The sequence below is a fragment of the Brachionichthys hirsutus genome, chromosome 18, assembly GCF_040956055.1.
Source record: "Brachionichthys hirsutus isolate HB-005 chromosome 18, CSIRO-AGI_Bhir_v1, whole genome shotgun sequence".
In the NCBI taxonomy this organism is placed as follows: domain Eukaryota; kingdom Metazoa; phylum Chordata; class Actinopteri; order Lophiiformes; family Brachionichthyidae; genus Brachionichthys; species Brachionichthys hirsutus.
This window is the reverse complement of record NC_090914.1, coordinates 6,448,630-6,476,612: the sequence shown is the minus strand read 5'-3', so window position 1 is coordinate 6,476,612 and position 27,983 is coordinate 6,448,630. Positions and strand designations below refer to the sequence as shown.

The 27,983-nt window shown below is 45.2% G+C and overlaps 1 protein-coding gene across 1 annotated transcript; it reads left to right on the top strand.

Moving 5' to 3' along the window:
- Positions 1 to 27,965, top strand: asap2a (ArfGAP with SH3 domain, ankyrin repeat and PH domain 2a). Its single transcript, XM_068752234.1, has 29 exons — positions 1 to 126; positions 9,240 to 9,312; positions 12,611 to 12,756; positions 13,272 to 13,346; positions 16,289 to 16,338; positions 16,806 to 16,935; positions 17,124 to 17,209; positions 17,311 to 17,386; positions 17,495 to 17,581; positions 17,783 to 17,791; positions 18,279 to 18,385; positions 18,493 to 18,562; positions 18,829 to 18,916; positions 19,627 to 19,675; positions 19,805 to 19,971; positions 20,779 to 20,912; positions 21,310 to 21,404; positions 21,809 to 21,998; positions 22,087 to 22,172; positions 22,371 to 22,486; positions 22,961 to 23,028; positions 23,137 to 23,244; positions 23,477 to 23,711; positions 23,789 to 23,941; positions 24,044 to 24,149; positions 24,478 to 24,536; positions 24,636 to 24,715; positions 25,588 to 25,707; positions 26,869 to 27,965. Exons 1-29 carry the CDS (start codon positions 1 to 3, stop codon positions 26,941 to 26,943), a joined length of 2,964 nt encoding a protein of 987 aa, XP_068608335.1. The 3' UTR covers positions 26,944 to 27,965.
- Positions 27,966 to 27,983: the final 18 nt, after the last annotated feature.

Sequence of the window (27,983 nt, the reverse complement as noted above, 5' to 3'; positions counted from 1 at the left end):
ATGCCGGACCAAATCACGGTCGCGGAATTTGTGGCGGAGACGAATGAAGATTATAAATCTCCGACTGCTTCCAACTTCACAACAAGGATGTCCCACTGCAGGAACACGGTGGCTGCTCTGGAGGAGGTTAGTGTGTGTGTGTGTGTGTGTGTGTGTGTGTGTGTGTGTGTGTGTGTGTGTGTGCGTGTGCGCGCGCGCGCGTGTGTGTGTGTGTGTGTGTGCGTGTGCGCGCGCGCGTGTGTGTCTCCTTTATGAAGCAATAGTAATAGTCCTTTTGTTCCGTTTGCACAATGTGCCATCACAGTTTAAATAGACTATTATGTAAAATCACGACATTGGGCTGCTTCATTTCCATTCTGTAAATTAGCCGTCCTCCAGGGAACCTCCGATCACTCCTCGTGGCCCGGGAGTCACCTATTCCATTTGGCTGAAGTGTAATTCATCATGGTCGATGTGCAGTATGGCATCATGCAGTATTGCAGTAATACAGCTCAAGAGGCTGGAATCATTCCATTCCTTTCATCATTAGTCTGCAGGACCAGGTATAGTCAAAGCAGATATAAATCATTGTACTTAAATGTCTGCACTTATTTACTCTTAGAGCCTCTATTTGGAAGAGAAAGACTTCCCAAAAAGATGGAGGAGCCCCCCCCCCCTGTAAAGATCACTAAAAGCACAGCGAGCTCCGTGTTGTTCCTTTAACTTTCAGGTCATCAGGAGGAAGGATGCTTCCGCTTCGCTCCCTGACAGCCCTCCACCCCCTCCCTCCCTCCCTTTTTTGTAGTTTCCCTACTTTGTGTGCTGTATGGCAGAGCCTCGCCCTGCCTGATGGTAAAAATAGAAATTCCCACATGGCTCGGTGCACAATGTGTGTTAGTGTGTCTGTAATCTGCGCCGGCAGACGCAGAGTGTCGTTGTCTGGAACTGGATCATTTCTCCCCCTGATTTAGCCCCTCAAAATGTCTCCGCTTGACACCTAAATGAATTGTGACAAGCTCTAACTGCCTCGCGCCTTTTCACCGTGAACGCGGCAAGTCATGCTTTAGCAGTGCAGCAGTATGACACACACACACACACACACACACACCTGCTCAGGCTGGCAGGTGCTTCTCCTGGGTGTTGGGGGCATCTTTCCACGGCCTCTGCTGCTGCCGCCGCTGGTTTAGGAATAGCGTTCAAGGCCTGTTTGACCAGCTCACCACTGCAGAGATTGGGAGGGGACACTTCCACTTATTGTCTGCCTGGAATCTCAAACACACGCAGGGAAAAACAACAACAACAACAACACATCTGCCTACAGAGGCTCCCGCAAGCGAAATGTTATTTCGAAGCATTAGCTGGAGAGGAGACTCAAGCGCTTGGAGATTTTACCGAAATGAGTGCCCAAATGTTCCGTGATTACGTCTTTCTAAGCTTAATGTCAACCGACACGTTCTTAATTAGGCTTGTAGTGTAAACTGAAGGCATTAAGGGGCCATCCAGACAGTTTGTGCGTGCCTGTTTGTCTGTGTGATGTACAGACACAGCCATTAAAACCTGTTTATCCAGTAAGAGGATGTTGGGATTTGGGCTATGCCCCCTTTTGGCATTGAATTTACACGCTTATGGTCCTTTTTTAGATTCCCTGGTCACAACATAGTAACGGGGTCTGCAAAAATTTAATACATTCTTCATGAAATTCTTGTGTAAGTGTAAAATAAATCTCTTGGCTTAGTGTAAGGCCATCGGCTGCTCAGGGTTTCATGCTTTATGGATGCCTCCTGTTAACGCGAGATTATGTTTCATCTCATTTCCCAGCTGCCTCAGTAGCTGGGTGCTCTGTCTTTGCGTTGCCAGTTGCTGGCGAGTGAAATACTCCTCCGGGACTGCTTTGTGACGAAGCACGTCAATTCCAAGTGTGCAAAAATTTCAGCTGATTTAGTTTTTTGTTTTACATCCAAAAGGCAACTGCGCTCTCGTAAACTCTTCTCCGTGTGTCGGTTTGCCAGGTTGTGTTGAAGCTAAGGGGGAATGCGCGTTCTCCTTCTGACTGGGGGGGGGGGCTGTGACCTGGTCGGGAACAACAGCTGCCCCTTTGCAACAGGTGGCTTGGAGGAAAGTTTTAACAAGGCTTCAGATATGAGGATTATCAATGTTCTAACAGCTTTTAGACACACACACAGACGGCCTCAATGTGCAGTGCGGCTCCAAACCCTAAACACTCTGGTTAGGCTTTAGGATGCCGTCTAAGACGCTTAATGCTTCCCATAATTACAACGGGCTTTCTGACGGGATCACTACCGTGTCCCCTCCCTTCACCACCGCACGAGTGTGAACACATTGAAAGACGATGTATCCACATCCCTGCCTCCAACTGCTGAACAAGAACTGTCTATTTTTTTACTTTTTACTTTTTTGTTATTGTTTTATTTGCAGGTGGTCAGATCCTTTTTTTTTTTTTTTTTTGCTTTAAATAAGGGGCGTATTGCAGAGAGGGGCGTTAGAGAGGGGCCCTAAGGGGCGTCTTGGGGCACATCGAGCAGGATCTGTGTTATCATCCCGAGACAGACCGTCCCAGCCCTGATTATCATGCAGCAGCACACCCCAATGGATCTGCCGGGGCCAAATGTCACGGTTTGTCCGAATCGATCCAAAGTCATGATCTGCCTTGTCCCCTTGATGGGGTGGGGGCTGTTAGACTGTTCTGTGGTTTACACTCTTTTGTACACCAGCTACCTCTCCAGTTATTGCTAACGTTTGGGAGTGATAGTTGGACGTTGTCAGTCCCTGTTTAGTTTGGTGGAGAGTTGTTGGTGTAGAAATGATTGTTAAACTCGGCACTAGCGCAGTGAAGGAGATCGAGATGAAACGGGAGATGAACCGAGGTTGGGGGGGGGGGGGACACTGGGGCCTCCAGTAGTAAATGAGAACTTTAGGTTCATCTCATTCATCAGTGTCCCGGCCCAGATTGTCTGCGGTGGCTCCTGCTGGCGGCTATTGTTCCCCGACAGACCCTGCCTCGTCATTAATGAACTCATCCGCCGATTTGCAGTCCTAGCCGCTCGCTGTGCTTTGGGCCAGGGTGGTGTCTGGAGGGGTGAATCCTCACCGCTGTGGTGTCCTGCTGTCACTTTCGCTCAGAGAGCAGACTCGGACTTCTTTTCTTTTGGGGTTCTGCTAACATGAACCCCTCGTGGTTCCTTTGATTCAGTTTGGGACCAAACTGGATGAGTTTGGATCACTTTGTTCCTGCAGGAAGGTCCAGCTGTTTTTCTTTGTCAATTCAATTTGTGTTTGTTTTGCTATTGACTGATGTGATTGATTTAATATTCCTATTAATCTCACACTCCCAAGATGCCTTTTTTGTCTCTTGTGCAAAAGACCCCTTTTTTCGTATTGAATACGATGTTTTTGTGCGTGTGTGTTGGTGGTGGGGCAGGAGCTTAGGTGCAGTGATTTATATCTACCTCCTTTGTTTTGTAACCATCTGATAATCTTTAGGCTTTAAACACATAAAATACTTTGCTGTTTGAAATTAAACCGGCTCCTCATCAAAGTTCTGTTGATCCCTATGAAATTCTCTTGAAGTCTTTCCCTTCAATCTGTTTCTGTGTCTGCGAGAGTCTGAGTTTCTGTCAAACGACTCTTTTTAAGTTCTCAGAGTTCTAAAGGACTTGTTGAATTTAAAGTTGTTTTTTTTTGTGCAACTAAAGTGTGATCTCATGTCCACAATAGCGCACACAGATCCAGGCTCCTAATTTCTAAAACTCGTCTTCCGCCCTGTTTATTTGTCTCCCTGCCACTTTACGAACGTCATTGCAGACTTCCCTCAAAGGAGACCCCGTTTTAACAGGTTTTACACATGGCACCATAAAGTCTCTGCGGGTTTTATTCACCATTCATCACTGTTACTGTTACTGTTACTGTTGGATATTTTCATGCAATTTCCATACTAAGCTGAAATTCAGAAATGACCATCAAGGTATGACAATTAGCAAAGTAAGTCTGAAACCGCGCTTGTTGTCACGTTAGAGATCAGAGACGCACAACACAAAACCACGAGGCAACACGTCCGTCTGGGGAGTTGGGGGGGGGGGGGGGGGGGGAAACACGCCTCTGTGGCGGCACGCGGGTCTTTCTTCTTGTAAAACTGAAAACGCCCTTAACAACGCCTCAGTAGTTAACATGAAAGTTTGTTTTCTCTAGCACTTCAATTACTGCAGCTCACACAGTCATCCCTGTGCGAAATCTAGCAGCTCGCGGCCAAGGCTCCAGCCCAGCGGTGGCGTTGTCGGGCTCACACGAGGAGCCTGGTGTGTCCTGGTGCTAAAATGTCACTAAAGGCCTGTGAGAGATGAAATGAACATTTGTTTGAAAGCGTGTTCGGTTTATGGCACATCTCTGATAGATACTTTCTCAGTGTAGGCTTTCACTCTTTACAGCGTGTATCTGGTGCAGTGACGGCATATTTCTGTGTCAGACTGCCTAATGAAAGTACCCTCACCCTCCCTTTTATACCCCATCCCCGCGCTTCTACTGAATTTGCATGCTGGACTTTTCCATGCTTTCCCTGGACTGGCTGACTACACACACACACACACACATCTCAACGGCGAAACCCTGCAAACATGGCCCTGAGTGCGCTTCACGCCACGGAATCCACCGCCATCTAAATATTGACTTTTCCTCCCTCTGTATTGAGAAAAGTTCTGAATGAAACGCTTTAAAGGGTGTTTTCAAGCCCGTTTCCTGCGGGATCCTCCTTTTTCTTTCACGCCTGCGGGGTTAAACTGTATATTTGACATGCGTTTTGAATGAGTCACAGCTTTTCCTCTGTGGATTTTCAGGTAGAGGCCACATTGGGAGCTGCAGACGGCAGCTCAGTGTCTGTTTCAGAGCCGGAAAGGAGTGCGAAGACAGCAAGAGACGAACACTCCAATGACACACCTGCAAGGAACGCTGGCCTGTCTCATTGTGTAACATCGTGAACCTACAACTGATTGAATGTTTAGTTTTTGGAGGGGGAATTCTCCATAGATTTGCTCTCATCTGATAGAAGTTCCTCTCGACAGCGCAGAATGTTGCCATTCCATGCTGTTGTGAGACCGTGTCCATTGTCTCACAGAAGGGATGCGTCTTTTAAGATGGGCGGATACTTGAAATGAGCTTGTTCTTATGACGTAGTGTCTGACAATTAACGCTCATAGCCGCAACCGAAAAAAGCCGACACAAGAGATGTTTCGCCAGTAGTTTGGGGTTTATGTGGGGTTTTTCATGGAACATCTACCACCTTCATGAAGCGTGGTTTACAACCCAGCACAGCCATCGCAGGTTCTGCTACCCACACAATGAATTGGATCATTGGCTCTCAGACTGCAGCCTTCTTACTACCTGATTTTCACAGCATGTGGCAGACCGTCTGTGGGTGGGGGGGGGGGGGGGGTGCTTAAAGGGTTAAACCACTTTAGTAGCCAAGTTATTACCGTGAGAGACACCAGAAGGAACCCAGATTTGTGTGTGTCAGCCCAATAAACAGGTGTGGTGATGACGCTTGGATTTTGTTGTTTAAAAGTGGATGTGTGTGCGTGTGTGTGTGGGGGGGGGGGGGGGGTTGATGGAGCCTCCATGCTATACAGACATGCTGTCATCAGCAGACGGTTAGTCTGCAGGAACAATGGGGCTGGGTCTCCTCCTCTTCTGCTGGTCACTCCAGCATGCAATCATCCAGGAATGTCTTTCCTCCTCAGACAGAGCTGGAGCGATGGTGGTTTGAGTGGATCCGCTTTGCTCTCATAGCCAGCAGCATCTTGTCTTCCTTAGCGTCCCTCTGGTTTCTTTAGAGATTTGTGTTTTTTGGGGGGGGGTTGTTTGCAGAAGCTTAAATCTTAGTCTCAGTTCTTGGAGTGCCGATGGCGGCTGGAACATCAGATTATTGTTTAATTTAATGGAATAAAAATTTGCCAGAATTAGCGTAGCCTTCTTCATTATTAGTATCCATAGAAAGGGACTTTCAAAACAAGCCGTTCAGAAAGTCAGTCTAGCTGCCCTTTGAGATGACTTGGTGACCTGCTTTAAACCAATTTCCCTTTCTGGGTTTGGTTTTATAGACCTTGAAGAATGTTGGGCCGAGCACATTGGATTCATTTGTTCTGGTTTTGGATCCTTGCATTCAAACTTCGTGCTTCCAGCCGACCTTCTGAAATGAGCTGAATTGCCCAGTTTACACAGAAACCTACACCTGTTTTGATTCTGGCTATGTATTTCTGTATTCGGAACAAAGTAGATTGCAGCGACTGCAGCGGGAGTGAGTTAGGTCGGTTAGTGCTCAGGATGCCATTTCTATCTTTATTTTTGTATTTGTTTCACTTTTGGCTGATCTCTGAATGCAGGTCTTTCCGTGCAACCAAACTCAAGCTGCAGAGCTTGACTCTGAGCACAGACCTCTACCGTAATCGAGCTGAGCGTTCCCAACGTTAATTAGTTTTCAGCATCTTATTTCCTTCCCTCTATGTCCGTACTGTGCTCACAGATTTTGGTACTGATTGACACGCTTCACTCAATCATTCACAAAATGTGTGACGGATCACTGTGGCAACGACCCCCCCCATGACCCTGCAGTGTTGTTCCTTCAGATTGGCTGGCAGCAGATGGTGCCCATTTGTAAGCACAGTGGTGGTGGTGATGATGATGATGATGATGCCAGGCATTAAGGCGAGGATTAGTTTGATCCTGTTTGGGTTCCTCCTCCCACTCGGACTGAAACGGCTGGTCAGTTAGCAGGAAGTATCAAGGAAAGCCATCCTGGGTAGTTTATATGAGCAGAGTAGCCATCAGGAATGGGGAAAATGCTGACGTTGCACAAATGGTAAGAGGCTTCTTCTATTGTGTGATGGTTGAAGTCTGATGCTGCTCCATTCCGATGTAGGTGGTGGAATCCCCCCCCCCCCCCTTGCTCTCTGAGTAGTTTGTCTGAGCTTAAGAGTCTAATCTTAGAGCGGCCTTTGTCTCACAGGTCTCATGGGGCGGCCCGGCGCTGGGTCACTCTGTTTTAGAGAGCAGACGAGAGTAGAAGAGTGTGAAAATGGTTTAAGAGAGTGATTTAGTGAACTGTTTTTGTTGTTCTTAGCTAGGACTGGTTTATTACCACACCTGCCTGACCCCCACTGGTCTGTCTCCCAGTCAGACAGCGCTCTTAATTTGAAAGGGTCTGCTATAGGCTGGTGTGTGTTTGTGTGTGTGTTGGCTTTAATAATTTATACTCTATTACTTAATTTGTCATGAAGCAGATCTGAGTAAAGTGACTCCTTATTTGCAGCATCAAATAAATTTGTTTCTAATTTTTAAAACGGCTCATAGTCTCAGTCAGTACCACGTAGTTAAAATATCAGAGCATTTTACCAGTGTGAAAAATGTCATGCTTTTGCCATGATACGGAATATTTTATATTGGAGTTTACAAGTCATCGTCGTTTTTGTTTCGTTTCCTGCGGTCCTCAAACATGTTGAAAAATGTATGTTTTTTTTTTTACTATAAATAACCTCTATAAAGTCTTCTGCTCGCTCTCAGAGGCTCAGTAGATGCTTTCAGTGCTCTCAAGGTTTTTCTTCTGGGGTTGTGTTTAACTCACGGAGCCTCAGGTAATACAAGCTCTGCTAAAAAAACAAAAACAAGCAGAGCACGTCTCCGGTTACCTTTTTTAAGTCTTGGCGTGGTTTGGGTGTCGACACAGATCCCAAGCTATTCTGATTTATTTATTTTCTGCGCTCCGTTGCTCTTTGCTTTGTTTTTGAAAGCATGTTTTACAGTATTGGGGGACGGACTCTTGATGGGATGATGACATTTAACGGGACCTTAAAGAAAGTAAAACCACAACACTATTAGTGCACTTTAAGTAGCTTCTAGTTGGCTTCCTTGTTTCCCTGGTCAAATATATCGTGGTCTCTTTGAAGCATGTTAAGCTGGAGTTTTATGACTATATATATTTTTTTATCTTTTATTGTGTAGTGAGTGTTTTATGTCAGCTTTTTATGCCATTCAACTTGCAAATGTAAATCTGTCAGTCCCCATTTAAAGTCACTTCTTCCACGCCTTTACTCATCGTGTGTGTGTCTGTGTGTCAGGCAGCTGAATGGTAGCCATTGTTTGTTTTTGTGTGAGTGGGGATCTGGGGATTCGGGGGTTCTGATATGTTTCATCCAGATGGGGGCAGGACAGAGAAAGGTAGTGGCGCCTTTGGCACGGTTGGGCTGACTTACTTACCGGTAATAAAGCCCATAGAAACTCATTTTGTAGAGCCGCCCTCGTCCCGGGAGACTCCGTCACTCATCGCCGGTACAGTGCTGCATTGTCTCGGCTGGACAGACTGGACTGCTTATTTTTTTCTTTTTTCTTGTTAGTATGTGCTTGATGGCAAATTACGTGTGTGAGTGGTTATTCAGGGACCTCAGACACTCACTGCTGTAGTCATACAAGTTATTAATGATGAACACACACACACGCACACTGCCATGATAACTGACAGGGGAGCTCCGGTCTATTCTTAGTTTTACCTTGAATAATTCATTACTTGCAGCCTGAGTGGAAATGGCATACACACACTGCACACACACACACACACACACCACATGGAAGCATGTTCTGTCCATGGAACTCATGAATACAAGTTCCACACTAGAAGTGCCAGATTGAACAGCAGGAAGTTGAGACGTTTTTGGTTGATTTTCATCTTGAGTTGGCTGCCAACTTCATCCACTTAACATAATGTAAAATCCTTACATTATGAATAGTAACAGCACCACAGCCGGGGCTTGCTCCATTTACAAATAGCAATTTGTCAGTGTTACGACCTCCGCTGCTGACTAGGATGTGGAACAATAATAACCCTCAACTAGAAAAGCACTCTGAGAGCGCAGACCTCCGCCAAGCAGCTCAATCCCCTCCTAATTGGATTTACACCATCCACATGGTGATCTGGATCCGATCCAGAAGACATTTTGCATGATAGTGCACATCGGCACCCTTTATGACTGATTTTTGGTGAGTGAGTAGAATGAAGTAAAATCAGAATGCATCATACCCTCGGGTGTTGTTGATATTTTTGGTGACGCTTTATTTATAAAGAGCTCGTATTAATATTAGCCAAAACAAAGCAAACCTCAAGCATAATATCTCCTCTACAAATGACATAAAAGTGACTAATTAGAGCATTAAATGTGTGCTTTGATGACGACCTCTGTGTCTCCTTTGGTGTGTCTGTCTAGGCTCTGGATGTGGACCGCAGTGTTCTGTACAAGATGAAGAAGTCGGTGAAGGCCATCTACGCCTCGGGTCTTGGTGGGTGCTCCTTGTTGTCCTTTCATGCTTTCTTTTCTGTATCGTTCTGCTCTCACGTTATTCAACTTTTGTACCAGCTGCCGTTTTTCATTAAAAATACCGGTAAATAAATAATTGTTTTGTTTTAATTAAATCTCTTTCAGAATTTGGGGATTCCCAGCTGCTGGCCAGAGAGCCAAGGCAGTACTAAGAAGTCATGTTGAGCTATTTCTCGTTGCACAGGAGAATTAGTTCATTCAGAAAGGCCTAATGAGTGAATTGCATCTCTACCTTCCTAAGGCATTAGTTCTGCTGCCTTTGACACAGAGCTGGGTGGGGATGGTATATATTTCTTGCCATAGTCATTGACGCTGTCTCTGCCGGTTTGGGGTCTTTGCAGTGTCTTTTGTTTGGCCAGTGAGTGAGGGGAGTGACCTCTGAACAATGTGCTGAGCATGTCTTTTTCAAAAAACAGTGTGAGCTCTGTTTAAACCCAAGGGGCAGCTGTCGGGTCCAGAGCCCCCCAAAGGAACAGCTGGGGGGGGGGGGGCTCCCTGTGTTTGCATGTGGGTTGCTGAGGCATGGGTGTTTTCACTGGACTGCACTGTTAAGCATGCATTTAAATGGATGTCACCTTTGTGCGTGACATGAAAAGCTGATCTTGCGCAGGTGTAGATTTTTTAAGAGTAACTTGTATAGTTCCGTCTTGCTGTTTTGTTGACTCATTGAATTCCCACCTTCTGGATAAATAAATGCAGGACACACGTTTGAGACTGGAAGTTAGTTCATGCACTAGTAAAAATAAGGTCACAAATGTCCAGGATTTCCCTGTGCTGATAAGAGAAACACTGTGTTTGTGGGAATGCTGTTATGTACAGATCTCCAGAGGTAAGCCCTCATTAATTGGAGGTCGCCTTGACCTCTGGAATTCAGGAAGAGCTGTCCAGACTGTTTCCAGCACTAACAAGATGAAGCCCTGTTACATGTCTCAACTATTTTTATCTGTCTGTCATTAGACGGATTATACTTATTTTCCAGATATTCTCACTTGTTTAAGATCATTTACAAAACATACTGTCGACCCATAAATCATTATCTGCTCATCCCAGTACAAAAGAAAAGCTAAATAATGTGTCTGTCATATGCAATGCATTTGAACATAAATATGAAAACAATGGCATGTTCTATTTTCGAATATTCAAACTTGAATATACACTTCGCCTTTTGAAATAAACGCTTGAACACTTTAAAAGATATAGAAATTTAAAATTTCTCAAGGTCTTCTCAAATATGAATTAATGTGGGTAAAATTAATCAGATTGCAATAAATGACAAAATAGGCAAAGTCGATGGGGTGAAAAGCAGTCGTGCTACAGAGACTAAAGAAAGTATTGGAGAAAAAGAGAGCATAATTCTATGGGTTGTGAGAGAGGATGCTGTGATAAAGTGTAATTAATCACACGCCGCAGGGAGTAAAGACACTGAACGCATCATTAACCAGTGAAACATTCATGGTTGCAAAATCCAAGCACTGCAAGGATATTTTCAGCAACGTCTTGGATAATAATGAGGAGATAAGGATAGCGACAGATTTGCTGCCACACTGGTGAGACCCAGAAAGGCGGAGAGCAAGAAGTTATTGGAGTGAAAGAGCTAAAAGGGGGACGCTGCACAGATGAGTGACAGAGAGCCCCGTGTTGCTGCTGGGACCTGTCAGCTTGTGAATTTGGATGAATAAACCAGCAGCAGCATCTCAAACCTCCGCACTCACCTGGAGGCGAGTGGAGCAGAGCGGAGCTGCCGGGATAGAACCGATGGCAACTGCAGGCAGACGAGCAAACATTGTGTCCCAGCTCACCCGGTACGCAAAGCTGGGCCGGGTAGCTTGGTCTCCTGCATGTTAAAGTGGACTTCATTCACTTCGTTCGGTGTCCAGGGCTGTTTCCATAGCGTCTGCAGAGAGAATGGATAGATGTGTTGGTGAGCATGCCTGCTGTCTAATGATGAAACCCTCGCTGTGTGAAAGGCAGATGGAAGGGGTTGCAAAAGATGACAGGAATCCTCATAGTCTTGGATTTTGATGTCTTGTCGATCTTACTTGGCTCGCTATGCGGGGATTAAAAACATATTTGAGGGGGGGGTGTGTAAAAGCACATTTCTGCTTTGCATACTGTCTCTGGTGATTCAAGGCTTGGCTCTGGATCGTTGTCGTTCTACTGATAACGGGTCACAAGTAGAAAAGGTGGCAGACAGGACTTTTGATCAATGCTGCAGAATTGTACCTCCTCCTATAAGTAATCGGTTTGATCTGATGGATCGGATCCCTTCATCTCTACGCGAGCCGCGGAATGCCGGCCCACCGCTCTCCGGTAATGTTTAGGCCACATGTTGCAGGGCAGCAGTGAATGAGAGGAGGCTTTGTTTACAGTGTAGAAAAAGCTGCCTGCGCCCTCGCGGCTCACTTTTTTCCATTCCATGCCATATTTGATAATCTCGCCCGGCGTGCTGTGGAGTGTTTACAGCCGCATGTGCGTTCATGCGTTCAGGCCACATTGCAATAAAGAGGAGGAGGGCTCGGGGTGAGCTGTCATACAGAACTTCATAAACGAGAGCCTCTCATCAGAGCCCACAGCTGGAGCTAACGCGTAAACAGTAGGCTTAGGGTGTGTGTGTGTGTGTGTGGGGGGGGGGGGGGACGACGACACACAGCTGTAAACTATAAACTGTATTTTAACAGGGTGAAAGATGTTTTGTGTTGGTTTGTTGGCCGTTCTGTGGCCGGATGACTCGCGTGGTTATTTATGAACGGGTTCTGATGACGTTTCTGCAAGAGGTTCAAAGGACGGTTTATTAGAGCTGCGCTGTGATGTGCTAGAAAGAGACAATATACAAGATGACGCCCTCTATAAGATTTTTCCCACGCATCAAACTCACTTGTGCACAGTCTTAAAACCCTCATCTCACCTCTGCTCACCTGATAATTGAAGGTTTAAATCAAATTTGGCTGCAGCGAGGAGGCCAGCCAGACGTGCCTGAAAGGCTTTCGGCTTTTTCCTTTAAGTAATGCGATTGATTTGTCTGCAGTGGAGATGTGAGCTTATCCAGCTTCATCTATAAAGCTGTCCTCTGGATGCTGGACAGCTATGGTGTGGACATCTTTATGGTTTTGTCCTTGACTGGTTGTTTCATTTTGGGGCAAACTCAAGTTTCACTCCTACGACCTTTCAAAGCAGGGTTCTTGTCTGCCCCCGTCCTTCCTGGGGCTCATACTTTTGGGAGGTAAAGTGACCTGTGTGCGTGTGTGTGTGTTCATTTCCAGCCCACGTAGAGAACGAGGAGCAGTACACCCAGGCCCTGGAGAAATTTGGAGAAAACTGTGTTTACAGAGACGATCCAGATCTGGGTTCGGCTTTCCTCAAGTTTTCCGTCTTCACCAAGGAACTCACCGCCCTCTTCAAAAACCTGGTGAGTCTCACCTGGAACCTAAAAGCCAGGCGACGGCGCTCTCGTCGTCCAGTAAAGTTATGCAAGAGGCCGGAGCGGCACAAAAATATCTGCTCCGTCTAAACGCTACTGGATCCTTCTCTGCTAAAGCTCGGCTTTGCATCGAAGCCAAAGGTTTATTCAAAAATTTGACACCGTCTTGTGAGGTCTGGCGCTGCATCAACTCGCACCGAGACCCGGATATTGACGTTGTCTCAGCACCTCATATTAAAGTAATATGAGCTGCTGCCTGGCCTAGATGTGAAGATGCTATCTCTGAAAGCTTTAGCGAGCTTCCCAGACATTTAGAGCATCCCTTAGAGCCCAGTCGGAACTGAAAGGACCACAAGGAGAGCCTGACAGGGATCGTGTTTCATTTTTGACGTCCTGTGAATATTTGACGGCATTTCTTTATGATCTTTATATTCAAGCGGAGACTGAAGGTGTTGTGAAACTGTTCCTAACCTCCTTTTCTCTCTCTCCTTCCATTCCACCAGTTCCAAAACATGAACAACATCATCACCTTTCCTCTGGACAGCCTGTTGAAAGGAGACCTGAAGGGCGTCAAAGGGGTACGGCACCACGACATGTTACAGGGTTTAGTGACCTTTTTAAGAAGTACAGTGAAGAAGTTGCCCCATACGTATCTTATGATGTATGCAAGCTCAGGGGTTTGTTACCTTGCTCAAGGGCGCCTCGGCAGTGCTCTGGAGATGGTCTGGCCCATCTCCAGCTACCAGCCCTAGCTCCGTATTTCTGGGTCGGTCCGGTTCCCGACCGATGGGTCTATAATGAGTCTGGTTGCTTTAGTAACGATGATTGGTCCCCATGACCCGCAGCCGCTTGACCCGATGTTGACCTTCTTGCTCTTTTTCTGCCTCCTGAGCTTATTGAGCTCTGCTTTTCTTTTCCTCATTGACTTGTCTCTTGCTTCCCCCCCCCCCCAGTTTAGCTGTGGCAAGCAGCCACGTCTGTAATGCCTACCCACTTATTTCCCATTAGCTCTTGGGTGATTCTCATTACCCCAGTGATACGGGGCTAATGAGCTGCTGCTTGTTTTATAGGTTAGGACACACATTTACACACACAGCCGTCCCGTCCAACCTGTTGTTCACCTCCACAGCCTGAGGCAGTTCCCTTGTCCCCGTCTTCACTCTCGTCATCTTCATCCTTGTCCACCTCCTCTGTCATCATCCTGCTTTTCACCCAGGAGGGAAGTCCAGACCTGCATATTTTGCTCTTTAGACTGCGAGAAGAGAAGGAAGAGCTGGATGTCGCTGTCAGGAAAGAGAGAGAGAGAAGGAGAGAAATATGAAGGTTCATTTAAATCTCTATAAATTGGTTGCCTCTATATGTGAACACAGCTGGGATGAAGTCTCGTAGGGTCCGTGATAAGGAACAAAAGGGCAAAAAAGAAACAGAAAGACATTAGTTCTTGTTCCAAAGCATTAAAAGTGCAGTTTGGCGCATTTGAAGTCTCTACATTACTTCAGCTGTGTGACTGATATAATGGTCACTGGGCTTTTGATTTATCTCTGCACTTACCGTAATGGTGGGCGCTGTTCCCACAGATCTTGTTAATATTTTGCCAGGAGTGCGATGGACTAACCCCGGGCGGGTGGGGCTGCTATCGCCTAGCAACGTGTCCCTGCTGTTACTCTGCTAAAAGCTCACCATCCCCCCCCCTCGTGTACCTTCGTGGCTCTTTCAACACCACCATTTGCACATTTCTTGTCAAAGTCAGCTCTTAATTGCTACTTTCTGTGAAAAGCTTTGTAGTCTTGACAGGGGATGCAGCTTTGTCAGTACTACAAGAAACAAAAAGAAGGCTGCAGTGGGAGACCCAGGAAGACTCGGGACCTCGTGTTATTGTTGAAGATAAGCACACACTCCCGGCCTGTGGAAAATGGAAAGTGCTGATTCCGTGAGACCTTTCTGCTAACGGGGGGACTTTGAGGGCGGGATGATGTCATGGCTCATCCTCTGCTTATTGACCATTCTGTGTTTCTAACCCGACATGAGTCACACCAGCTCACTGCTATTCAGTTAGTGTGTGTGTGTGTGTGTGTGTGGAGATACTGTATAGCTTTGAGAGTGAGCGATGGAGCGAGTCCCTCGCCGCCGTGTCATTGTGGTTCAGTGGGTCGTGAACAGCCGAGTCGCCCCGGCCCAAGAGCCAGATGACCGATCGAAGCTTGAAGAGTTGAGCTGGAAAATGTTAAATATATTGTCAGTTAATCAGAAAATAATACATTTAACTTTGTTTATTTTTTTTTTAGTTTGCACTGCAACAAGAAGCTGTTTAAATATCTCATTGTGTGAAAATGGATTTGCCATTTTTGACCTGAAATGTTGACGTTTGATCCCGACCTAACAGACATGGCTCTTGATTCAATTTTTAAAATTACATTTTTAAGTGCTGTGAGCGACTCAAATGTATTCCTTGTGTTTTATTATGGAGGGGAAAGACTGAAATGAAATGAGGGCCCTTGTCAAGGACATGACGTTCCTTTTCCCCCCGTATGAATTCAGTTGCACGGGGAACCAGGGTGCTAAGAGCTTGTTGCTCTCTCGGGGAGTGTTTATTCCGTGCCTTGGCCTATTCCTTTTTGTCATTCCCTGCCCAGTGATTGGCTGGATCTGGTATTTTTAGCCATTGTTGTCGTTTTTCTCCCCTCTCTGGCACTGACATTTCCTTCCGCTCACCCTCTCTTTTTCTTTCTGGCTCTCTCGACCTACAGTTTGTTCTTTCAGCGACTTCCTCTTTTGCTTTAGCGCCTTTTTGTATTTATAGCATCTTTCATGCTCTTTCGTCTGCTGGTTGCTGCCCTTGAGCTGCTCAGTTGAATGGCTGAGTGTTCTTTGGGTCGGCCCCGTGAACCGCGCCATCTTCCTGTGGGCTGACGTGTTGATTTATTCTATGATGTAATAATTATCTCATCTATTAATCCCGCTATTATTTTGTGATTGAAGATTGACATTTTTGGGAACTGTGTAAGATGTAATAAAATACAGCACTATTTTCAGCAGCCAGTTATCTTATCTTATTTTAGTGCAGAGATTATAACAGACAGAATCTGCTGCTTCATCCCAAATCAGCCCCCCCAGCCCCTGTGAAGCAGATCACGTTGAGATTTAACGTATACAATATGTTCAGATCTGATGCCGTTGGAGATTTTTACCTTTCAACAGAGCCAAAGTATTTGTTTCCAGTCTGCATGCTTATTATTTATAAGATTATATTCCTATAAACACACCTGAGGGTCTAATTCTTTGGAAAATGTGAAAACATATTCATATTAGTGTTTGGTTTCCAAATTTAAATGTTCCCAGAGCATAACAGGGACACCTTCAAAAACCCAAATTTATTCACTTAACATCTGCAACTATGCAAGAACAAGCAGAAGTTTTGTTTGTATTAATTAATTAAACATATCATCAATTAAATCTAAATTGTTTAGGGGTCTCTTTATTTACAATTCATTCGAGGAATATATTTGTGTTGATTTCACAGGATCTGAAGAAACCTTTTGACAAAGCCTGGAAAGACTATGAAACAAAAGTGTAAGACACCCTTCTATGTTTCCTCTACAGATTTGTCTTTATTGACCTTCAGCGTTACAATTGAAGGTCTCTGAGATAAAATGTTTTGCATCATGCTGACCTTGTGCTTAAAACCTTTTGGCTGCAATCGTGCTAATGTTCTTAAACACCTGAATCCAGTCTCAATATGAAGTCGTGCATGCATCATTAGTATGCTATAATGAAATCAGTATCAGCCCGCACCATTATTTTCCACCCTCCACATGCTACTTGCTAATTCTCTCTATGATGCATTTCAGGACACTTCCAGATGAACAGATGCATAAATACTGACTCAACCTTATACATAAAAAATTATTACTTTTAACTCAGAGTCATTTAATTAGGAAAACCACTTAAGGGTGATTTTACACAATACCACTTGTAGAGGTTTTATGCTGCTGTCATTTAATATGTATGTTGATGATGATGATCCCTCCATCTACCAGCACAAAGATAGAGAAGGAGAAGAAGGAGCACGCAAGGCAGCATGGAATGATCCGCACTGAAATCAGTGGGGCGGAAATCGCTGAAGAGATGGAGAAGGAGAGACGTTTCTTCCAGCTGCAGATGTGTGAGGTTGGTCGGATGATGATGATGATGATGATGATGATGATGGGAAGTCAGATCTTACTTATTAGCATTTGAAAGGAAAAGGAAATGAGGATGGGGGCAGAAACCAAATGTTTTACATTTCTCCAGCATTAAGTTGTATTGGTTTTATTTGTGTGTGATGCACCCGGATCTGTATTCCACACGCTTTACAGTATCTCCTTAAAGTCAATGAGATCAAAATCAAGAAGGGGGTGGACCTGCTGCAGAATCTCATCAAGTACTTCCATGCACAGTGCAAGTAAGACGCACGGATTCCTATTTCAATTTAAACCGCTTTGGTTTTGAGCCAAGTGATCTTAAGCGTTTGAGTCGCTGATTTGTCGGATGTGCGCACGTAAGTTTCTTTCAGGATGGCCTGAAAGCTGTAGACAACCTGAAGCCTTCCATAGAAAAACTGGCCACAGATCTGCACACGGTGAGAAAAACCGTCGCTCTCATGCGTCTTCTCCTTCCCGAGACTTAATCCTTCCTTTTCATGCGTGTTTCCTTTCTCTCTTTTCACCCCTGATTTCTCTTTCAACAGATAAAGCAGGTACAGGATGAGGAGAGGAAACAGCTGACTCAGTTACGGGACGTCCTCAAGTCATCGCTACAGGTGGAGCAGAAGGAGGTAACAAGCAAACATGGATCAGAGACGATTTCTTTTTAAACCCGTTTGGTTAAGGCGAAGTCAGTCAGTTTCTTCTTCTTCGCCCTGTTCAATGGTTTTTAGCTGACAACAGGTCTGTGCTTTGTCAGTTATTAATATCATGTCTCACAAGGAATATTGTTTTCTTGTTTCCCTCTGTGCCTACATCTTTTGTGAAACAAGTCTAGGAGAGTAAGTGCATTTCTTTAACAAAACAAAACAAAACAATTTTCTCCATTTGGTCATATCCTGTTTCCACTGTGGTGTCGCTTCATTTGTTTTTAGTCCATGTATGATTTGCTTTCTGTTCTTCTACTGCAGCAGATTTTGGCTTTTTGTATAAATGTGATGAAGTTATGTTTCAATTCATTGGACAAGTTATGCTTTTAATTTGAAAGACTGGAGTTGGAACTGCAGTCCTGCTCTTCCATGTTTTATCCTGTTGGCTGTGGGTGTGTGTCTGCTGATAACACACACACACACACACCACTGAAACCATTGATGCTTTGTCTATGCCTGGCTTCCTCCTCTCTGTTTCCAGACAGAAGCTCATGCAAAAATATGGCTTTTTGTTTCATCTTTATTATTACCATATATAATAAACCACATAGAATTTATTCTATTGAAGGTTACATTTGCCTGATTGGCTGACTGTCTATTTCTGTGTGTGTTTTCCCAGGATTCCCAGGTGCGGCAGAGCACCACCACCTACAGCCTGCACCAGCCGCAAGGCAACAAGGAGCACGGCACGGAGCGCAGCGGCTTCCTCCACAAGAAAAGTGACGGGTGAGTTTGAACCCATAGTGGGTTCAACGTAACACAAGATCATAATGAGGATTGATTTTATTGTGATTGTAATGTACACGATTTGTTCTTCATCTTCTGTGTCCCAGATTGAGGAAAGTTTGGCAGAAGAGAAAGTGCACAGCAAAGAACGGATACCTCACCATCTCTCACGGCACAGTAAGGAAACCTTTTTGTTTTTGTTTTAACTCTCAACTAAACACCAGATAAAAGTGACGTGCGTGTGTTCTCATTAAAGCAGGGGCTTTATTTAGTCTTATAACCTTCACACACAGCGGTGTCCATGTCCCCGGTGTCTCTACCGCTGTTTGATGTCTTTAGTTCATCTCACACGTAGCAGATGTTTCACTGTAAGTGTCTGATTGGGTAAACAAAACACCGCCTCTCATTTATGATGTTTCTTTCTCTCCCTCCCTCTCTGATAGGCTAACCGGCCTCCGGCTAAACTCAACCTGCTCACCTGCCAGGTGAAACACAATCCGGAGGAGAAGAGAAGCTTTGACCTCATATCCCGTGAGTTCAACTTCTCAGGCTGTCCCCTTCCTGGTTTTTATTTTTTATTAATCCCGACTGGTCTACAGCCTTTAAATCCTTTCCAAAAATCTGTGTGTGCAGCTGAAATGCTTCTTTGTAATTGGCTCTATTCATCTATGAAGCGGGAGTCTGAGATGTTCTCGCCTCTTCTCTGAATATTTTCAGTATTAAGCAGCAAGGCAAATTTCATTTTATGTTTCACGCAGTTTTTAAAATGGACTGTTATTAATAAAAGATATCTGTAGATCAGTTAAGGAAAATATTTGATCTAGTTTATTTCTATTTTCCTTCGCACACATTTCCACTTGACGGGTTTAATAGTTTATTCGAAATCAACAGCGTGTTGGTCTTTAGTGTCTGACAGTGAGGCCTGTTCATTTTAAGCATCTTTGTTATTCATGAGAGATGAGGGGGATTCAAATTCAACGTAATCTCTAGTTTGGATACAGAAACTGGTTTTGAGCTAAATCCAATGGGCACATGCCGATTTGAATTTCTTGCTTGGATTGTTCGCCGCCTTCCTGGTTACGTTCTGAAGGCAGAAATAAAAGCTGCAAGAGTTTTTATGTGGATTATCTGTCGAGCAGCTCACCCACAGTGGGGAACCTTAACACCTTTTTGTTTCCTGTTCTTTCATTCTACTCTCTTTTGTGGTGTCATTCATTCGTTTTTGTTTTGTTTTGTTTCAGACGACAGGACGTATCACTTTCAGGCCGAGGACGACCAGGACTGTCAGATGTGAGTTCCTGTCCCCTTATTCCCTGTGTGTTTGGCCTTAATGCATCCTGTTTATTATCTCGGCCACTTTCCACACGCTTTCCTACCACTCATCCTCCCTCCGTTTTTGTCCTGCCCTCTCCCCCCCAGCTGGATCTCTGTGCTGCAGAACAGCAAGGAGGAGGCCTTGAATCAGGCTTTTAAAGGGGACCAGCACGTCGGCGAGAACAACATCGTGCAGGAGCTGACCAAAGCCATTCTGGGAGAGGTCAAGAGGATGACGGGAAACGATGTGTGCTGCGACTGCAGAGCTCCCAGTGAGTGGATGGGAAAATCTATTGCGTCTCTGCAGAATTTAAGCAACTTGTAAGATCTTTGACCTCCCGGGACCCGGTGTCCACATATGTGGACATCGGGTGTGAGGTCGTCCAGAACCCAATACCAAATTCTGCCACCGAATGAAGAGTTTTGCAAATCATTCCTCAGTTGTGACTATTTGTTCTATCAAAAGTCGAAATGAATGTTCTTAATGTTGCCATCACTTTTCTCAGTACCTACATAATGACTAAATAATAGCATATTAATAACAATGTATATAATATATTGATACCAGTAATAGTTTTACACTCATCAGGTCCTAATCACCCCAAATAGCCAAGAAGTTAAAAATCATTGTTTCAAATGACATTTTGATTACAGACGTGCCGTGTATCTTTCTGCATATTAATGATAAATCAGACAAACCATAAATTTATTGCATTCATTTGAAACATGATTGCACAGACATACTTTTTTATTATAGTGAGTCCTTACAGGTTGTGGAAATTTTCATTCCTGGCTTAGAAACGAGCTTTTCTCCTTCAGCAGTGACATTTAGAGACGTGCAGAATATCCACACATGGATGAGTATTTAGGCCAGACGGCTGCAGTTCAGCCTGGTCATATTCCTGAGGCAGCTATTGAATTTCCTTGCAGATTTCCATGACACACTAAAGTTGTTGAACTTTCTTGTTTTTGCTCCTGAGTCAGCTATTTTGTCATCCATATTCTTCTGCTTTTCTCTCATGTTGTTTTCCCCTCCCAATCTCTCCATCCTCTTGACCTTTCGCTTTTCCCTTCCTCAGACCCAACATGGCTGTCCACTAACCTGGGCATCCTGACCTGCATCGAATGTTCAGGGATCCACAGGGAGCTGGGAGTCCACTACTCCAGGATCCAGTCTCTCACTCTGGACGTGCTCAGCACCTCGGAGCTCTTGGTAAATCACCCCGAGTGCCATTTTCTCCACACATATCCCGTTTTTGGTTCAGTTTGAGCTGTTCCTTTGCAATTATTTTTTTTTAATTTCTGGAAGTCTTCATTTTGGCTTTTCTTCTCACTGTTTGATGGAGAGATGCACCACCTGGATCATGGTTGAAATAAAATGCTCCCGGGTTTTTTCCTGACTGCTGCAATTAGGTGGCTGTTGTGCCACACACACACACACACACACACATGTATATATAGTATCTGCACCACCCCCTTAAGGATGTGCAAGTTGAAGTAACAATGATGCTGGCTTGAGTTAATATAAGTGATGTTGGAAATGGCTCATATGAATTGGTGTGTGTGTGTGTGTGTGTGTGTGTGTGTGTGCGTGCGTGCATGCTCCACAGCTGGCCAAGAATGTGGGGAATGCAAGCTTTAATGAAATCATGGAGGCTTGTTTAAGTGCTGAAAATGTGGTGAAACCCAATCCAGCCAGTGACATGTAAGTCCTTTCCCCATCTCTCCCCCATGTCCCTCTGTCTTGACTCTCCCTGTCTCTCTTCTCACTGGTCATACTAGTTGGTGTTTATAAGGGTTAAATCCCAATTGTTATGTTCAATTAGTCTTCAAGGCTGATGTTCTTCCTCACCTGACTCCAGATTATAGTTGAGGTATATACAATTATTTATGATTCCATTCAGGAACATTTAACAGCTTTTTTCTTTGTACCTACTTCAATTTTTGAATGGGACATTTATTCATTTTTATTGAAACAGAAAAACACATTTTTAGCCCTGTGCTGATTGAGAAATTATTCTCTAATATTCAGACACAATCACAGCCATTAATAAAAAATAAAAAAACGATGCCGCTGAAGCTGAGCTGCTTCTTCCCGTCTCCCATCAGGCAGGCGAGGAAAGACTTCATCATTGCCAAGTACACCGAGAAACGTTTTGCCAGGAAGAAGCATTCCGATGCGACGTCGCGGCTCCACACGCTGTGTGACGCGGTGAAGGCCCGGGACATCATCTCCCTGGTCCAGGTCTACGCCGAGGGGGTTGACCTGATGGAGCCCATACCTCTGGCAAATGGGCATGTCAGTAAACAACAACTGGCATAGGAGTCTGCTCTTTAATGGTGACATTGTCCCATCAGCATCTTCATCTTTTTTTTTTTAATCTCAGGAACAAGGGGAGACGGCCCTTCACCTGGCAGTCAGACTGGTGGACAGAACCTCTCTTCACATCGTTGACTTCCTCTCACAGAACAGGTGAACACAGCAAGAGGACAACAGGACGCCATGTTTGCCCTTCGCTTCACCCGCCTGTCCCCTACAGAATATAATGGACTGGGAATTGATCTCCACCTGATCCGTTTAGATTTTGCTGCTTGTGGCTAACATCCGCTTGTGCCTCGTTTTCTTTTTCTCTGTTTCGATTCGTGACCTTCTCCGTGTGTCCCTCGGCAGCTTGAATTTGGACAAGCAGACGGTGAAAGGCAGCACGGCGCTGCACTACTGCTGCCTGACCGACAACAGCGAGTGTCTGAAGCTGCTGCTGCGGGGCAAGGCCTCCATAGAGATCGGTGAGGAAACACGCTAGTGATGAATTTTATCCATTAGTATGGGTGTGTTAAGTCCATCCTTTTTTCTTCTTCTCAGTTTCAAAAAGGATTTACCTTGTCAGGCTGCAATATTAAAACATCCAGTTTTTAAGGTGGGAATGGGAGATAATATTGTGTCTCACACCAATGAATTCTCGTCCTGCTTCTCATTCTCTCTTTCACACAAACACACACCAATGTGTGCCAAGACGTTCGGGTTTGGTTCCCAGCGGCCAACAGACCTCAGCAACACTAATCTTTCTGGGGGGGGGGCTGGTCTGACATCAACAAAGCAGCCAGATAATAGATACAGAGAGGAGGACGGGGAGAAACCAAAGAGTTGTTCAATGTGGGGGGGGGGAACGGGCTAATTACACATTTATCAAGGAAAGAAAATGGGCTGTGTGTTTGTGCTCATGTGGACACAACGGTGATTATGTGTTTGTTTCCCTGCAGCTAATGAGGCCGGGGAGACGCCGCTCGATATCGCTCGGAGGCTCAAGCACCTGCAGTGTGAAGAGCTGGTGAGCTCACTGTGTTTGGCCTTGACCCGTGCCTGCAGATGCGCTACTTCCCGAAGCCATGATTGGACAGCCGGTCACTTGAGTGTCTGTGTTTGTTTGCACGTACAGCTGAACCAAGCGCTGGCTGGGAAATTCAACGCCCACGTCCATGTGGAATATGAATGGTGCCTGCAGCATGAAGACCTGGATGAGAGCGACGAAGATCTGGATGAGAAGGTGAAACAAACTGGAGTTTGCAAAGTCGCTCTCGGCCTGAATAGACAAATAATCTTGAATGCGTGAAGAGTTTCGTTGTCACAAAAATAAAAAGCTGAATTAATGAATTCAAAACCGGTTTTTGTGTCTGTCGTTCTGAAAATACTGAAATTATAGTAAAGTTCTATTACAGAAGAAGGAAAAAAAAACGAAAATGTCCGATGCGTTTCCATCCCTGCCCCTTCCGCCCCAGCCCAGCCCTCATCGCAGAGACGAGCGTCCGGTCAGCTGTTACACCCCGAGCAGCAACTCCCACCTCCACGCCAGCGTGGGCTCTGCAGGGCGAGACGCCGCCAGCCTCGCCAAGGACAAGCAGCGTGCCTTCATGCCCAACCTGGTCAACAACGAGACGTACGGCACCATCCTCAACACCGACCAGTCTCAGCCGCCCACCACCTCTGCTCCGCCCCTGCCCCCGAGGAACCTGGGTAAGCTCAGGATAAACGCATGCTCTCTTTCTTCTTTCGCTCTTTATGACCCCTGTTTCTCCACTTTTCTTTCTCAGTCCAGTTATCCGGTCTGGCGGGGACCAGTCAGACGTCAGCATCCAGCAGCTGGAAGCCCGGTTCTTCAGACCTGGCTGGTCGACAGAGGTCGTCCTCTGATCCTCCCAACATGCACCCTCCTGTCCCCCCCATGAGGCTCACTTCAGCCGGAGGTATGGGCTCAGGTTGACCCTGCTCCTCCTTCTTCAGCTCGACTTGAGTAAAGGCATGGACAGCCTTGCGCCAATGTTTTGTTAAAAATCTTGTTTTTTCAGGTCTGGGTCCGGCCGCTGTGGCGAAGATGGAGGCCATGAACGTGCAGTTCAAGTCCAACCAGGGGCCGGCAGGATCCCGGGCAGTTCCACCTAAATCGCCTGGAGGGTAAGACCAGCAATGTTCCAAGCTGTCTGCAACTGCACATTTGTGATGCACCTGTGTTCAGGAGTGTTTTACGGCTTCACCGATTCTGTATTTCTCCGTTGTGATTCTTTTTCTTCGGTTTTGGTGTTTGTTTTGACAAATGAGCCGACGTGGCGGCTGTGTAGCCGCTTCATTAGCTTCCAGGATCAGCTCCTGTGTTGAGACGGGCAGGCAGAAGCTCTTTACCTCCTGCATGGCTGATTGGGCTTTAAGAACTGCTCCACGGTCATTGAAGGTCTTTGGTGACGGGAGTCCATCTTTTTTTGACATGTTTGTTTTTGTTTTCCAGCAATGATAAAAGCTTCGGCAGAGGGCCTCTAAATCGAACACATTCTATCGAAAGGCCGGGTGAGCGTACAGAGCGGGTAGATCTCATGTCCCGGTTCTACTGTGGAAATGTGGAATGTTTTCTTGTTGTTGTGATCTCATTTCCTCTTCCTGTTTCAGCTAAGGAAGTGCCAGGATGCCCCCAAAACTCCATAGGTCAGTGTCTGCCTCCAGCCCTCATGACAAGGAAGACGTATCCAGTGAGTCATTTTTCCCTTTTCTTGATTATTCAGGAATTAGATGGCTGTAAAATGTCTTATTCATTCATGCGTTTGTACCGTTTTTACTAGCTGCATATATTCCCGAGTCATACGTGTTGCATATTCCCTTTGAGATGCCACAGGATTGACCTTTTGTCTCAGTGTTTCCTACTTTTGCAGTATATTTCCTTCCTCTTCTCTCAACAGTCCAATAGCTTCTTTATTATCAGCATTAGCTCTGAAGCTGTTAAGCTTCCTTTGAGGGTTTAATGGTGTCTACAAATCAGTGATCAATCCATGGGGGGGGGCATTTTACATTTGTCTGAGAGCTTGTGCTCCACTGGATAAAGCAGTAGTTTTGAACGTGTTACTTTTAAGTCAAAGTCACGATTAACTTTGGTCTGCAAAGAAAACGGTCGAGATGAACCTTTGAATTAAAGTAAATGCTATCTGGGTGATTTGGTGCATTATCCTTTATTATATTGGTGAACAGACTTTATTGACATAAGACGAAATGTTCAACTCACAGCCTTTGTAGCCCAAAAATAGAATTACCTGTTGCTCCAAGGGATATAAATCTCTCCAGTATGCCGTCGGCTCTGGGAAAAAACCCCAAAAAGGATTCTAAACAACAGAACACACACACACAAAAAAAAGAAAAATTCCCAAGAGCTTTATTAGTAATCGGACACAAAACAGAGACTCTGGCCGACTTCATCTGCTGGCAGTGTGACCTTCCTTTAGTCCCAGATAATAAAGGAAAACATCTGAATATTAGAGGACGAATGAACATTCATGATGGGGAGCGTTGTCACTAAAGGTTGCTTTACAAACCTGAGCAGTCCTTTTTTCGTGTGTGTTTGATGGCTCAGAAGCAGAGGCCGAAGCGAGTGAAAGCGATCTACAACTGCGTGGCCGACAACCCAGACGAGCTGACCTTCTCCGAGGGGGAAGTGATCGTGGTGGACGGCGAGGAGGACCAGGAGTGGTGGGTCAGTATCGCTTGCACTCGCTGGTTTCACACTCTGGTCTGGCTTTTTAGGAAACACTGCTTTCTCACATTAAAGGACAAATAATTCCCAGTTCAAGTCATATCCCACTCTGGTTCCCAGGGATGTATTTGGTAACCATGGCAGCCAGAGTAGAAATCCATGACCTCACTCAGGCTGATACTCCCCCCCCTCCTGTTTTTCCGCCTGCTGCTGCTTCCACTGTGCTGCCTCTTGTGTTGAACATCTGCAGAAATGACCGTATTTAGTCACTCTCTCCTCTAAAGTCCCCGGAGGTCCGTTCCATGCTTCCTCTCTGTCCTGAATTCAGCAGCATGATCAGTCTTTGTGCATCTGAAATATTAAAATAAATGGCAAGTGGCACAAGGCGGCACAAAGAGGGGATGAAGGGCTTTAATTTCGGGCTTTAGTTGATGGCTGTAGTCTCATATAAGTATAAACGATGTGTCAAATGACTGCTGCTGAGCATGAAAGGTGATTTCATGGGAGAAGTAAAAATAAAGGAGTATGGTTTGTATTTGGTAGCAGTGTTTTAACATCTTCTGCAGTTTCACTCCAGACAGGATCAACAAATTGCTCATTATTCTGCTGTTTTTTTCTAGAGTAGCCTCTCGTCTCTGATCTCAATGTGCAGAAACATGTCCTAGTTTTTTTTTTATTTTCAGGTATAGGAGACGTTTAAAATGACTTAAACGGACATAATAAGTACTGTCTTCTTTATCGGACAAGGTAAAACAACTTGAGAGTCTTGTTTGAAATATAATCAAGAAGTTAGTTGTGATTTAGCCCCTCTAGAGTCCACTCTGTGTTCCATTAGTGGGCGCTGACTAGTGCTGGATGTTGGCACTGATCATGTCATTTGATTTCTGTTGATTTGATTGTTGAAGATGAATTTGAAACATCGAGCATCCCTAAGATTTATTACAATCAACACGTAATACATTGTTGAAATTATGAATATGGATTGCAGATTCTATAATCTTAAGATTTAAGCAATCAACCTTAAAATACTTCATCAAACCCAGCCCTGGTGTTTAGTGTTGTTTCATTGTGCTGTTTAGGCTCTAGGCGACTTGTTTGATTTCTAGCGTACAGCCAAAATGCCACGGCTGACTTCACCGCTCCATTTTCCTTCCTCGCCAGCTGGGCCACATCGAAGGGGATCCGATGAGGAGGGGAGCCTTTCCGGTCACGTTTGTGCACTTCATCGGCGACTGATCGGCTCCTCCCTGCGTCACAGGAAGCCTCACCCCAACGTCTCGCCATCGTCCCCACGTTCATGGCGTATCATCGCCTCGTCATGGAAGACGCGTTGCCCCTTGCGAGGGGCGTTTGTGGATTTAATGCTTGTTGTTACTGTTTCTGACAAAGAAAGAAAACGTGATGATTGTGGCCGCTGGCCTCTCACAATGAATGCACTTTTGTGTCTTGATCATTATTACATGTGACATAATGAAGAGTGTGTGCGTGTGTACAGTAATCATTTCATCTGTTTTCTGCTAATCCAGAGGCGGCGGCAGCAGTGGTGTGTTTTTAGCTTACTAACAAACTGTAAATGTGAACCTAGTCGGTGTACATTCCACCTCAGTGCATGAGCTACATTAGATGCCTACCTGTCCCATAGTGGGCTTCTGTCATGGTGCTACATCCAACCTGGAATAATCTAGAAGCCGGGTTCACTTCCTAGCCTCCATCTTAACGACGGACTGCCGATTAAAAGGGAAATGTAAGAATCCGTGCGTCTTACATTTCTCACACTGACGGGCTGATTTGTTGTTTTTCACTCTCAGCTAGACATGATATAATGGAGGCGGATCAGTTTGTCAATAGTGTTGGGAAAGATGTCGAGTAAGTTTATTTTGGTTGCAGAGCAACTTTCTTTGTTCATAATGTTGCTGTTTCGTCATTTAACCTGAGCCCTCCACCGATTCGTGAACGACCAGACGAGAAGCAGGAGAACTGAAGCTGATCCGTTCTCCTGTTTAATATGAACCCACTGGAAACGGGACCATTTATGACTATTCATGTGAATACTTTTTGTTTGTTTATTTAAATGTAAAAGAAAGCGCTAACCTGGGCAGTGAATGTCTTATGTGCTGTGGTGAGTAGTTTCATGTGACCTCAGCTGGACCTGTGTGTGAGCTAGAAACAAATAACTGGGGATATTAAATCCACTGTGGATCGCTGCAGTGACTCTGAACGATAATGTGCAAGCAAATGGGAAAATTAAACTGGAATAAAAGAAACGAGGCTATGGT